The following is a 14,766-nucleotide window of genomic DNA, read 5'->3' as shown; positions in this document are numbered from 1 at the left end:
TGCTCGAATTCCTCTGCATTTGGCACAATCAGGCCGCGATGCACACACAACAAATTGGAGCTGCAAAATCTGATTAGGCGGACGGGACGGAAGGGGATGGGGGGTACGCTTAGTGAAAAACGGCCGGGGCGCGCGGGGGGGATGAACCGGCCTGGTCAGTCGCGCGCAAACGAAGCTTGCAAAATTCACGTTTCATCACATGGGCTCGCAACGTGTCTGCGCCGCTGGACGGTCTTTTTCCACTTTGGGGGATGAAAGCAGCTCATATTTTTGCATGCTTGCCCTTTGCCTGGCTGATTTATATTCAAAGCCCGACTCGTGAGCATGCCGCCGATATTTCATGTCTTCAATATTTTACATTTCATTGATTTCCAGCCGCACTCTCGTCGTGCCTGTTTGCAGAAAAGAGCACAAAGTCGGACTGGACTTTTATTAACCGTTCGAGTCAAAAGAAACTCCATATTTGACTTCTGCTCCTTCTTTTTCTTTTTCCTCTACTGCCATATTTCTTCCTCTTTTAATAAAATGTGTAATTTCCCGACCAAGGAGCCGAAGCGGAGGCCACTTTGTGTTCTGTAATTATAATTCATCCTTCTCTTCTTGCTCCTCTGCTTTTGAGAGATTAAATCAGACGCACGCTTGACTGGATTCCAGAGGAGCGCGCAGTTTTGTTTTAATCTCGCTAATTAATTTCGTATCTAAGCCGGCGTCGAATGTTTTGATAATAACAATAATGGATGGAGCAGCGGGGCTAGGGAGGGGCTGCCATTTAATTAGCGCCGCGAGCGCAGAAAAAAAAACCTGAGCCTGTTTTATTGCATATTTATTCAGGCATTCTTGGCAAAACTTCCATGCCTGATAATGAGTTTAATGAACAAACGGCGCTCCACATCAGATAGGTAATCATTTGTGTTCCGAACAATATAGCCATAGGGATATACATATAATTTCGCGTTCAAAATGGATATCCCCCAAGGCTAGTTAGTCCACGCCGCAACTTGCATTTTCAATGGAATGGCGTGTATTAAAGAGGCAACAGAGAACCATAATAATTATAATTGTTCATCATGCACTATTATTAATTGAAAACAACTGTCAATTTCCTTTGGCAAAGGAGAAAACTTCAATTTAAAATTCCACCGATGGTTGATCTGAGCGCTAGCATTCTATTTTAATTATAATGATTATTTCCGGGCTCAACGCGGCGTGAGATGGCATTATTTGTTATTGATATTTTATCTAGCAATGCTATTCTTCCCTTTTTGTCAATAATAGCAATTTATTTTTTTTATTTTAAGTAACACAATATTTATTTTCCTTTGTGCAAAGCTTTGATCTTTGCAATCTCCATTATTTGTTGAAAGTGCGAGATCATGAAGAGAAAATGAACTTACCTTGCGTTCTGCGGTCCGACGGATTTGACGTCAAAGGACGACGTGGCAGAAATGGCCTCGTCTGGAATATGTCCCTCCTCCATGCCGAGCGCTCGGTGGCACACGCCTACGACAGAGGGACAAACGTGGAAAATCAATCGGTCGGCTTCTAATTAAAAGTCTGGCTGGTAATGAGCAATGAAAAATGGACGAATGTGTCAAAGGAGGGAGGCGGAAAGCACCTGCTGAATCCAACTTTCCAGCGCTCATTAATTTGATTCTGGCCGCGCTTATAACTTCAAACACTGGCAATGGGGGAATTCGGCGAGAGACGAAAGTTTTTGCCTACGCCTGTGACGATTTTAATTTGGCGAAAATGGAATTTCTGGTGGGAATCCGTATTTCCCTGTTTCGCAGCTCGGACAAAGCGTGGGGAAAATCGGCGTCGCCATGCAAACTGTGCAAATGAAAGACGGAAAAAACAATCGGTCCGCTAATTACGAAAGGGTTGGGTGGCGAGCGAGGGTGGAAAATAATCAGCGCCAGCAGTGACCAATTAGACGTCGCATTATATTGGCCCGGCTGTCTTTTGGTTCAGAGACAAAGCCTGTAATTAGGCGTCGTGTGCTGCTGGCTGGCTGGCTGGCTGGCTGGCGGGGGACTTGGGCAAAAAAGCAGCCAAACACACGCCGCCCGAGCAAACAAAACAAAAAGCTGCACGACGCAAACTTAGCCCGTTAAAAATGGTCTGCACGGCCATCGGTGCAGTTCAAAAGTTAACTGGGCCATTGCAGTATCCCTTGAGTTTTATTTGCCCTCGGTCTGCGACTCTGCGGACACTGGCCCGCCAAAACTTTCAAGTAGCTCTCATAGTTTTTCTACTCGTGCGTTTTTAAGCAAGCGTTTTTAGACATAAATTTCAAATCTCTAAAAATAATTATTCTGAATTGGAATTAGCTTCATCTACGTCGACACAATATGCAGTTTCTGCTTGTGTTATTTTAACCGAAGATATTCATTTACTGCAATTTTGTAATCCATTGAACATACGCATAAATAAAAATTAAATCAATAAAATGCATTTATTGTACAAATTACTAACTTTTTAACCATTGAATAATTCGGAAAAGGAATCTCGGAAAAATTGTGCAGTCTTAAATTCATTATGGACAAGTTTTCCGCAACAGAAACCTGTGCGCTTGATCAAAATTGCAGTTTACGCCCGACTACATTACGTAATTAGTCCTTTGTGCAATTTCAATTACAAGCACCGCAAAGGCTGCAGTGCGCGTGCCAGTGATTAAGTTCACGAGATGAAATTTTTGCCCGGCTAACGCTGCCAATTTGGCTTGCACAAAGGCGGAGAGAGAGGCCGGTAGCGGCAAACGAGCGAGCGAGCGAGCCCAAGTGCGGCGGCGGCTGCTGGCGTGCGTTTCCTAAGTGGATTACTGCATCTGATGTGCGCTGTTTTGATCATCTCCCTCCTCCCTTTGTAGGTGTTTTTCGTCTAAGCAGCAGCTCTTTACATCATCAGCTGAGCGATAATAAATATTTATGTGGCAATCCGGGGGATTGGATTACCCTGGCACGCAGGTGTGCAAACCCCGAAAAAACACGCAATTTTTCTTCCTCGGGCGAGCGGAGCCGCATCACAGGTGGAAATAAACCGGAGCCACTGCAGCAGACAATGGAGTGCGTAATTTTCTCAAAGGTCAGCAGCTCAAAATACAAAAGCATCATCACCGGGCCTTTCGCTGCCAGCAGGCAGGCAGGCAGCCAGCCGGAGTTGGAAGACAAAGCGATGTCAGCGGCAGAAGGGCCGGTCGCGTTGCAATTTGATGCTGCCGTCGCTCTCGTGTATATACACACACTGTTCTGTTCGGAACAAGCGAATTTTCCTGCGCTTCAACATATTTCGGGTTCATCATCTTGCCCGCTCGCCCGCTCTCCCGTCGGCGCAGGGTTTGCGAGCAGATGAAAGGGTTTCCAGCTCGGGTCTTTCTCGCAGCAAAGGGTGAAATAATTATCACTCGCCCACACCGCAGTGCCAGTTCATCGCCCCGAAAGAGCCCGAGGTAGATTAATTGGTTGTGTGTTTCGCTCGCTCTCTTGATCTTTCAAACGCGATAAAAGTTTGCTTCTAAAATAAATGCGCTTCCAGACAAAACGAGAATTTCATGCTATCCTTTTCGTTCAAATTCACTTACAAATTAAGAATTCAAACCGAAATGGAGAAAACAAGCTAGGCAAAATTTTCAAATGGCTTTTCGCAAACGTTGGCTTATAATAATTTCCCCCAAAAAAGCTGGTTAACATTCTCAACCTTTTTCAAAGCGTGGAAAAATAATCCACGATGCAAAAATTATTTTTATTGAGATGTTGATAAAAATTTGTATTTAAAATTCTTCAATTTAAATGCACGCAACGTTGAATTGAAGAAAATGTTTTATAAAAAGCTTCAATATTTCAAAAAGGAGCACCAACTGTCAATCAGTATTCCTCGCCTCTAAATCAATGCCTCTTATTTATCAAAGAATCAAACGGGAACGAAGATCGAGTTTTCTCAGCGCTTTCATAAAATGAATCATATGTATGACATTCTGAACTCAAAGAGGAAGATTGATTTGCAGACGCAAAATAGAAATAATTTCAAAGAGAAATTTGCACTTCCTATAATACAAATCGTCGCTGACGAGTGCTTTCTGGATAATGATTTTGCCAAGCGCTGATTCTATGAGCACGAGTCTATCAAAACCGCAACGTCAGAGTCGAAGAGCAGATGGTAAAAACGAGGAGTTGCAGCATTCATTCCGCGACTTAGATCAAACGACCAATTAATAATTTAAGCTAATTTGCTGATCAAGCAGTCTTTGCAGTCGTGCCGAGTCGTGAAAGTAGCCTTCGTGCAAGTTTGCGAGCGCTATAGAGAGTTGAAAGGAGCTCTAAAAGTTGATTTAATTAAAAAGCGGCTGGCTGCTGTTATGAAAATACGCTCAATATTCGCTGAGCGGCGGCGGCGGCAGTGGCGGCGGCGAGCGAGATTAAAACTTTTTGCCTGGCGCTGCTCTGGGACCGAGCAAGGCAAGGTAGAGAGAGAGAGAGACTGGCTGCATCCGACGGACGGGGAGCGTACACGCGACTTCATCTCGCAGCTGCAGCGCCGCACGGCCAAGTTTTACGAGCGCCAAGAAAAATTGCGCTCATTAAAGTGAGTTGTCAACGGCGCGCTCAAGTGCAGCGCTAAAGTGCATCCAGGGAGCCGGCTAGAATATTGAGCCCGCGAAATGAAAAACGGCCCGATTAGCATAATAAAAAGGGCCGGCTTTATTGGTCCGCCGAGCGTCTTTGATGAACGAGCGAGCAAGTGTGTCGAAGCAGGCGGCCGACTAACATTTATTGAGACTGTTATTGCGAATGGAAAGAAGATGGACTGCATTATGCGGTCTTTAGGGAAATTGCGATTTCCTTCGCGTGAGAAATGCCTCTAAAATGTTAACATATAGAAGCTGTCCGTCGTCCGGCGGCTTCGTTTTTTGTTCCTCGCTTGCCGGCCGGACGAGCGAGGCCTGACACATTTTTAACCCTCCGCTGTCTGTGCACGGAACAACACGGGTGAAAAGATGAATAAAAAGGCACTACTTTTTTATTTTTCACACATAGCACTTGCCGGTTGGCTATGCAAAGTGCGGTTTGCGTTATCTGTCTGCGCACAGACGACGCTTTTCAACTCGACTTTTTGCCAGTCACGAGAATTTCCGTCCCTTTATGTCTATCGTCGCGCGTGTCATTGTTGGCGCGGATTGTTGGGCCGGATGAGCGGCAAACAACGTCGCATCCGCCCCAACAATGCCGACGGATAAACGCTGCCGGGGACGCGAGTGAGAGAGCGCACGATATTTATCTTGCGGTAGGTCACGTTTGTCACGAAGCCAAGAAACCGCTGCCAAATGGGGCGATTTCCTTGCTCTCCGCTTTTTGCCGCCAGAGCGGCAGAGAACGAGCCAGCTTTGCACCCTTTTTGTGTCAGACAAGCGGCAATTATTCGCACTGCTGGATTGCGTCTTATCAGATCGTGTAGTAGGAGGTGAATAAAATTGGAATGGGATTATTAACTTTCCTTCACGAGAACTCAGTCAGTTTTTCCTCCTCTGTTTTCCTTTCTCTCTTCAGCACACCATTTCTCAGAACGAAAGTTCTTTTTGATCTGGTACAAATAAGGAAAAAGGCCGCTTGGCGTTCATGTTTTTACTCAATAGATGGTTAGGTAAATAATGATTTTATTTTTTGGTTTAAGTGAAATGATTTGTTTTTAACAAATGAAGACGGATGAGGCCCATTCAGATCAACTGCAAATAATGTCCTTAGTTAATACAACCATTTTTTAGATCAGGGATGAATTTTCCGATTTATTTTCCTATTTTATTAAACAAATTTAATTAATTTGCCTATCCAATACAGACTCCACCACAGTGATCGATTTCAGCGAATAACAATTCGCTCAAAGTGACCACTGTTGTTGGCGTGCATGCATTATATTGCTGTAAGCAAAATTCCAGTGATGCACTGGAACACCCATTACAATTCGCATTGCTGCCAAGGCGGTGTTGGCTGGCGGTGGAATTACCATCAAGAGGCACGCGATAGCAATCGCCTAATTAACATCCTTATTGAAATGCTCGGGTATATATATGGTAATTTTACAAAACCACAGACATGCGGTTGAGCTGAATTCGAATTGCATCAGTTTATTGGCGCGGTGGTTTCTCCGCACGGCATACCTGCGCACTTCTTGGCGTTGGGGAGGCAACTTGTGCCAACTTTCAACTTTCAACGCCAGAGTGGTGCAGCAATAATGTTATCCGGGGAGATCTTCGCATGTAATCCAATTGCAGGTGCTGACTGACTGAGTTTAACTCTCGTTGGGTGTTAATGTTGGAAATGCACACAGCGAGCTTTCTTTCAGTAGATTTTACGCATCAAATATTTAATACCACTGCACAAATAAATTAAAAACACTTTTTGCACACAAAACGCGAGCATTTACACCCTCTGCGCTGCAGCAACAGTTATTGCATTCCAAATAAAGTGTATCATAAATTCAGAGACGCTGCTGCATTATTTGCGTGAGGCGAGGGGGCGTTTGCAATTAAAACGCTGCTGCCATGATTTGTGCGCACAGCAGCGGCACATTCCACAAGCAAAAAGGGTTGCAAGCAGCCACAATGTCGCAACACACGCTCGCGCCTGTCTCTTTCGAATTCTCAGGGGCGTCGGTGTGCGCGAGAGCCCTCGCAGACGCCTCTCGAGCGCGCGCGGATGCAGTCAGCTATAGTCAATTAATGAACTCGTTTCTGCGAAAGCAACGAGCGGCGTGCATGCTCTCGAGAAATGTGCATCGCAATTTGCACTCGAGCGGTCCGCTGAAGCTCTAATGTGAAATATTAAATTATAAGCTGCGCTGTAGCTCGGCTGCTTGGCGCACAGTCTTGTTCTGCTGACGACGCGTCAAGTAAGAAGTCTCGCGCGCTGTTCAATCTGGTAAATTAAATCTCGAGACAACAATAAGCAGCGCGAGTAGAGAATATTTAATTTTTGAAGTGCCGTCAAAGGAGTTGTGTGTGATTCTACATATTATTCATGCGAGTGTTCGCCGCTGCGTATTAACAAAATTGCAAATCAAGACTAAAATCGTGGAAAAGTGAACTGTAGGATATTAAAAAATAATGCCAGTAATATAAAACAAATGGGTTATTCGCTTTTAGGATGAATCGTGTATTTGCTTGAGAAGAAGTTTCAAAGTAATATTAGCTGGGTTTATTTTTCATGCTCATCCATGCAATTTGAGCATCGAATTAGTAATTTCACTGGGAAGTAGGTCAATTTCGACTGAATACGTTCATATAAATTCAGGCTTTTATCTCAAAGCGAGAAATGTGTATTTTCGGAGTTGAAATTTTCCTCCTTTTGCAAAATTAATCCTTTTTGCAGCGTTACACACGGCGGGGCAACCTAGGAAAATCCATTTCGCGTTGCCGGGCAACTGCTGCTCCTGCAAATGTGCGTTAAGCCGTTGCGGCCACTGAGTGAAATAAAGCAAAGAGGAGAGGGAGAGAGAGAGAGAAGAGAGAGAGAGAGAGACGGGAAATTGCGTTCAGGTGATGGAACAGCACGAAGAGCAAACAATCGAGGCGTCTGCGAGCAGTTTGAGTTCTGGCTTTGTCCTTCTTTGCACCGGTGGTCACTCGGTGCGCTTTGAGAGACTCCATTTGGCGCGGTGGAGCGATTCAAAGAAAAAAGACTTCGCACTGAGCGAGTCGGCTAGTGAATGGAGCCAGCACACACACACACAGCAGCGTGGCTCTAATGTCATTTATTGGTTGGCGCCGCCGCGTTACAAATAATGCGCCTCCACAATTGCCTCAGTCGCTGCTTTTCATCTTGACGTGTGATTAAATTTTCGCCGGAGTAGAGAGAGAAAGCGAATCGCTGAGAAGAGTGGGCGATGACGACGACAAGGAGACGATCCTCAGCCACTTTTATTTTCTCTCTCTCCTTCGGATTTTTTATTTTCACGCTGCACGTGCTGCGAGGGAATCGGTGATTGAACAAGGAGCATATTTCATCGAGAGAGCTCGCGGCAGAGATTTATTCAAATCGCGGCAAGCTCGCGTTTTTTAATACGGCAGCTCCGGAGCCGTCGCAAGCTGTCGTTCGAGCCGATGGATGGTTTAAGTTTACAAGCCGCGGACAATCAAAAATATATTCGTTTACGTTGTTTGCTATTTGTCTGCGAAATGAAAAATTCCATTAGCCGAACGCCGCGTGCTCCCCAGCCGGCTGGTTGGCAGGTAAAGCAAGCGTACAAAATGAGCATTCGGTGTTGCCCGGGGGCGACATCAAATTTTCAAAACGCTGCCGCACAATGCCGCCTGCTCTCCGACATTTTTGCTCAGTGTTTGTGTCGCAACACGGCCATATATAGTGGAGGTGCATTGTGTAATGGATTTGGCCTGCGCGCCGCTTTTTTTTATTTCGGCTGGAAATAAATGCGAGCGCGCGTGTGCGGATGACAGCGAGTAGATTGCCATCTGGAGGTCCCTTTGAGCTCCACCGTGTCTCTCTTTGATATTGCTCCCCGTGTGTATCGAATTAATATCTATATCGAGGAGGCGAACACAACCGGATCCGCTGGCTTCTTGACTCCTGTCTTCTCTCTTTTAGAGCTCATGTACCCAATTTTGGTAGATATTGCAGTTTCTTTTGACCACAACATCTTTTTACAACCGAAAAGGTATTTACTCTCAATCAGGAGGAGTAAAGAGGATGTTCATTTCTCGCCAAATGTTGAGTCTAAACGATAATTTAAATAAATATGTAAAATTCATTTTTTTAAATGAATTTAACTATGATTACTGAATGACTAAATTGATTAGCTTGTAAACACATGAGACTCAATTTCAGGCTCGTGAATTTTGGTACGGGAGAGTTGTGTCGCAAGGAGGGTGAGTGGCGGGGTTGCAAAGATTGCATCACAAGCTCTCTTTTTCATGTGCTCCAGTTTTGAAGAAAACCCCTCTGGCAGAATTCAGAATTTGAATTTGGCATGAAGGGCTAAAAGAGCTTTTTTCCAGAATAGGAGACAAATTGTCCCGCCATCATTTAAATTTTATTTAAGGAATCCACACAGATGCCCATTATGTACTTTTTATCTAAAATCAGAGGCAGGTCGAGTCGTTCAGCACTGACAAGATTTCCAAACGGTGGCCGTCACTCACAAAGCTTGCGCGAACAACGATACAGAGTAATTTACGACACGAGAGCAAGAAATTGAGTTATCTGGCGGTGAAAGAGAAGTGAAATGAGCAGGCGGAGCGCCCGCATCGAGTCCGCGATAACGCCGCCACCAGCTGCGGATGATAACACGTGAATGAATTCACTCGCACACAGGCCGACTCGACTGCTGCTGCTGCTGCACCCGCTGAATAAATTCGTACGCGTACGTACGCTATCTCGCACACATAGCGAATAAATATATGCACGTACACGAGTGACGGACTTATCTCCCAGCATATGCGGAGGAGGAGGAGGAGGACGTTTGCGCCGCGATAAGTCTCAATTCTCGAGACGTGCGCTCAAGTTTTTAACCACTCAGCCGGAAAGGATTTCGATTTGCGCGGCACGCAATCCTTTCTGCTGCGAAAACCCTGTTTTGCAGGGCACGGGGGCAGGCATATAAACACGGAGAAGCTTTTTTCAGCATCAAGTGGGCTCGCGTGCGCCGCGTGTTGTGTGTATTGTTACTCAAACGTCGCCGGGAAACACGAGAAATGTCTCAAGTTGGGAAAACTGAGTGCCGCTTGTCTCAAGTGGACATCTCAGAATGAATTATTTGTGTAGAGTGGGTCCGCTGCTGTGATCGCTGTTGCGAGAAGCGTGCGCCTTAATATTTTTCTTGGCTACGCCGGGTACGGGGAGCGGGAGCAAAAGTAGCGAGCGGCGCTCGCTCTCGGAAGGCAGGAAAAAAGAAACTCTCTCGTCGACGGCGAGGGAGGAGGCGCGTGCTCTCCGCAAGAACAAATCCAATAAGCCTCAATGCTACGCAACTTGAACTTTGTTTACGCTAACCTGATAACGGCGTCGAAGGAAAATCGTTTTTCACCAAGCAAGGGCCGAAACTTTGGAGCGGCTAATAGAAATCGGCCCTCTCGCATTCACACACTGAATCAACATTCCGAGCTGCAAAACAGATAATCTAGTGGCTCTTCGGTGGCGGTGGTAGCGACGTTATTAAACGCATTTCTGCCCGACACGCGCGCGCGCCACTTTATGGCCGGCAAAGAAATTTAATGAAACTTTTGCCCCGGCTCAGGGTCCGAAAAAGTTCCGGGATCACGGTGCGTAAAAAGCCGAAATGAAGAGTCGCGACTTATGCAATTAAGGGAGTGGAAAATTAGGTATTTGAAATCGGATTTCCTGGGCGAAACAACGAAACAAACACACGCCGTGCATGTTTTTCTTCCGACAAGCAATTTAGTGCAGAATGCCATTAGCGAAAAATGCCTCAAAGGGGAGGAAGAAAGAAAGAGAGAGTAAAAGAGAGAAAAATGGTATTTTTCTCTGGTTGGCCTGCCCGCGAAAATAAACGCTCACCGGCTTTTCAGCCTGGCTCAGAGTTGAAGGGCGAGCGCCGTCAGTTTGGTGCTCTGCGCTGCGTGAAAGAGCTCATTTCAGAGAGCATTTCTCAATTTTCGGCCGACGCGTTCTTTAATATTTGCTGCCACGCCGGCCTTTTGTTTCATGCCGGCTGTAAAAAGTCAATATCGCGATAGACTCCCTGCCTGCCTGCAGCTTTTGCCATCGGAGCCGTAAAATCCAACTACGCTATGGGCAGGCGGCTGTCATTCTGTCACTTATATTCCCATAGCATCGCCCGAGTTAAGAGCCGTAAAACTTTTTCCCCCGTCCACCCGCCAGCTTTTTTGTTATAAATATTGCATTGGAGCGTGACGCTGCCGCCGTCGCGGAGAGCACTTGCAAATTTGTTAACGTCGCTCCGCGCGCTCTCGCGAATGCTCGAAATTCGAAATGACAGCCCGAATTATGAACAGTAATGAAGGGATTAGGTATTTCCTTTCCGCTCGGCTAAGAGGTTTAAAAGTTGCGCGCCGCAAATGTGATTTACGACAAATTCAATTTGAGAGAGCGAGCGAGCGAGCGAGAGTGAAGAGTGTGCTTAAGCGGATGAGAGCTGCCGGAATTTCGACAGTTGCATTTTGGGAGCGTCTGCACCTGTCTCACTCTCGTATTCGCCCGCACACACTAGTCGCAATAGTGTGCTGGCGGTGCGGCGTAGTAATTGCACCAATTAAGAAGCTACGTCAGCCTCAGTGCGCGAGCCTTTCAAACGGATTCACTCGGCAGCCATTCATCTTTTGTGCGGTAACCCTTTGAGACACGCGTATCGCTAATTGGTTTGCTCGCAAATGCACTTTTTAATTGTCTCTCGTTACGCCTGGATTTTTCAAAAGACATGCCGCTAGCGATGTAGCAATGCCACCGAATCCGGAAGCGAGTGATTTATGCCCTGCAGTTCCAGCCGCGCTCTGAAGGGAATAAATTCATCATTCTAACAAGATTAGCCGAGATTAGAAAGTAAACTGGCAAACTTTTCTCGGCAAACTTTGCCAGCTAGCGCGCAGCGCTCGAGTTCGAAACAGCAGTGTCGATCATGCAAGAGAGCGTCAGGTGCGTGCTTATCGCCAGAGTGCGGGATCACCAGCCTTTCGACACATTCATCCAAAAGCGACCGTTTTCTATCGGAGCGTTTTGCAACGAAGCGACGCACTCGACCGGATATTTAATTAAAAAGAGGGGAGCAAAGACGCGTTGTGAAATCACCCGCGAAGCAAAAATCGGATTAATTAAAGATCTAAATGATGCCTCGCGAGATTGCATTCGGATCGGAATTTTTATTTTCCGCTGTGAGTATAGTCGCCGAGGTTAATTGAGTGTTAACTCTGCCTGCTGCTTCTGTGTTTCTTGAAGGTTGATTTGATGCGAGTGGAAAATCGATCTCGGCATTAAAAGATCTTCATCGCAGAACAGGAGATTGGAAATTCAGGGAAAAGGAGCTTTTGCAGCGGCCATGTTTGTTGTTGGAAACTTCCCGAGCTGTTTGCATCTGCGAACTTGACATTTTTCGCAGAAAAATGAGATGCGGTGCACGCCGTTTTCTCTCCTTCTGCCGGTAATTGCAATAATTACAGCTGCAATAATTCGCCATTTTACGGCTCGAGTACGTGCTTGGGTCGTGTTTAGCCAAGAACACCATCTCGGCGGCGATAAAAAGCAGAAACAGCAGCCCAGAACCGGCGTGCAATTAAAACTGCGATGCAAAAGCGCGCACACACACATGAGAGCGAGAGAGTAGAGCAGAGCAGGGCATGTGCATTCGAAATTACAGCCAAAATCAAGTGAGCTTTTGGAGAGCAAATAAAACGTAATATTAGCCTCGCAAGCATTCATATTGCCTGGGCCTCTTTAGTGTGTTTAATTGCTTTTGTCTGGCGAGCACCCTTGTTTCCGTCTAAAATGGAGGGAAAAGAGGCATACGTTGGGTACCCATTTTTAAAACAAAACTTTCTGTAGGACTATTCACGGGCAAGCTTGAATTACTTTCCTTTTTTTGCCGTTCTGCTTCAATCCACGTGCCGATTGAGAATAGAAGCACTATGAATCTGGAGCTCAAATTAATTCCTAGAGAGCACACTACACTGCACTTTCAACTAATCCGACGAGTAGCATGCCAGATGCTTTTAAAAAGTACGAGCAAGGATATAATGTGCTATAGATAGTTGTTTTTATGTTCATCCTCCCCTTACAAAAGATAATAAACCCGAGTGCTTTAAAAAAGTATCCAGTTATTAAAATCAGGGTATTACACCACTAACCTGACAAACATTACATCTCTTTAAGAACATTTAATTACCCATTTTCAACTTTAATTCAGATCATGATGTCTTTATGGTTTGCTCTAGCTCCTTTAGTTCATTTTATAATCACGTTCAAGTTTTAAATCAAAAATCTTTTTACTCAGGATTTCTTAATCCATTTTCCGGTCCATGGAATGTATCTCAGGATGTTCTTTCAAGTGAAACCCAAGATAAAAAACACAGCCGTTCCGGGAAAGGGAGGAAAACAATTCCTTAAAGTGTATGTGCAATGGAATGGCTGAGGCGGCTGTTAATCACATTTAGCAATCCCGATCGCAAAGAACAAAAACACACACACACACACACACCTTGCTTGGCGTCAGGTAAGCGGAAAGAAAAGAGCCCCTGCGCGCCTTCACGGACGAGAGAAAGCTCTCAGGATGATGAGATCGGCCGGCCGGCCGTTTCTCAGGGGTGCGCGCTGCTTTCTTTTTTCGCCGCTCCCTCCGTATTTTGAATTCGAAACAATCGGTTTGGCGCGTCAAACGGCCGCGTTTGTTGTGGCGCAGCCACAAAGGAGGCGCAGTTAACTCGCGTGTAATCGATATTTTTGCTCTATGTGTGCGCAATTCCCGAACACGTCCCACGGAACGGGTGTGCCCGGCCACTAGGGTTGCCACCGCCGTCAGCTCATCCCGATAAAATGCAGCCTCTCGTCGATCAATTAATACTAATGAATTTAAATTCTGGGTATGCTCTCAAATTATGATAATTGTATTTTAATATAATTTCTATGCGTTGAAAACGGTCCATTTTTTCAAAATCAGTAATTTTGGAATTTAATTTTAGTCTGAAAACATTATCAGAAAAATCATATTTGATTAAAACACTAGAAGAGAGTTACTGAATTTGCGTGAATCAGCGCACTGATGAAAAATAGTAAGCTTTTCGGGCCAAGAGAAAAATTCAGCTGCTTAAAAAACTTCACCAACTATCTCGCACCGCAGCAGGCGAATAAATCAAGAGACAATTGCACATTCAAATAAACACTGCGACTTTGAGGCCAGTGGCAATAATGCCGAGGGTTGGCGTCTCTTTCCCTCCGTCAGCGGGGCGGACGATATTGTTGTGCGCAAACGACCAAAATAAATATATATACGTGGCGCGTTGTATTAAAAGTTGCGCGGCGGCGAGCAGCTATCTGGCAACAACAGGTCGCTGCGAGAGCTAGCTAGCTGCTCGGGCCAAATCCGACGGACGGCTTTCGGGACTTTGCTCCTACACCAGTTTGCACGCGGCAGCGGCGGATACAAGTATCTCGGCGAACGCAGCAGCAACTGAGAGGCACGCACTCGTGTTTTCCTTCGATTTGCTGCGGGAAAATGGAACAACACGCTTTATTTATTGAAGTGAGGGCGACGCAGAGTGTTTGTTCGTGGCTCCGCTTTCGCACGCTGCCGTGGAAGATTGGAAAATTGAGGAAAAGCACCTAAAATTGCTAGCTGAACACACATTGATTCCAAAATGTTGTTCTGTGTATTACTTGCTATTGTTAAAACAGCTCTTTCCGTCGCTTTATAGTTCTGCAACGAGCATTGAGCAAAGAATCACATCAGATGGCATCAATAAACATGCGGCTATCGCTACAAGGCTAGGTCAAGATCACGATTTTAACTCTTGGACATTGATATTACACAAGAAAAGGATAATTTGACACGTGATAAATGAATATTTCTAAAAAAATATATTATTAAAAAAGCAAATAGTATGAATTTTTTGTACTTTTCAAAATATGCATAAAGTTTGTTGGCTTAATTGCTAAAAATTTAGATTTGAAATGGTAATGTATTATTTTTACTGCATTATGATCTCCTTCTCCATTAACTTAAAACTTTTTTATTAGTAAACAGCTCATCTGCCCCTTCCGCCGATTCTGTGATATTTAAAAGCTGGGAGGTCTT

At 45.3% G+C, this 14,766-nt stretch overlaps 2 protein-coding genes across 4 annotated transcripts in view; both read right to left on the bottom strand.

Annotated features, from left to right (window-relative positions):
* Window positions 1-14,766, bottom strand: part of LOC135940600 (protein MTSS 2-like) — a 256,792-nt gene that overhangs the window by 88,868 nt on the left and 153,158 nt on the right. The window lies entirely within an intron of this gene.
* LOC135940583 (discoidin domain-containing receptor 2-like) overlaps window positions 1-14,766 on the bottom strand; it is a 156,140-nt gene that overhangs the window by 70,336 nt on the left and 71,038 nt on the right. For all 3 annotated transcript variants that reach the window (XM_065485532.1, XM_065485547.1, XM_065485539.1), the window contains exon 4: window positions 1,395-1,500. In XM_065485532.1, coding sequence (XP_065341604.1) covers window positions 1,395-1,500 — 106 coding nt within the window. The remainder of the gene's footprint in view (window positions 1-1,394; window positions 1,501-14,766) is intronic.

Source organism: Cloeon dipterum, chromosome 1, assembly GCF_949628265.1.
Source record: "Cloeon dipterum chromosome 1, ieCloDipt1.1, whole genome shotgun sequence".
NCBI classification, from domain to species: Eukaryota; Metazoa; Arthropoda; class Insecta; order Ephemeroptera; family Baetidae; genus Cloeon; species Cloeon dipterum.
This window is presented reverse-complemented; position numbering and strand designations above follow the sequence as displayed.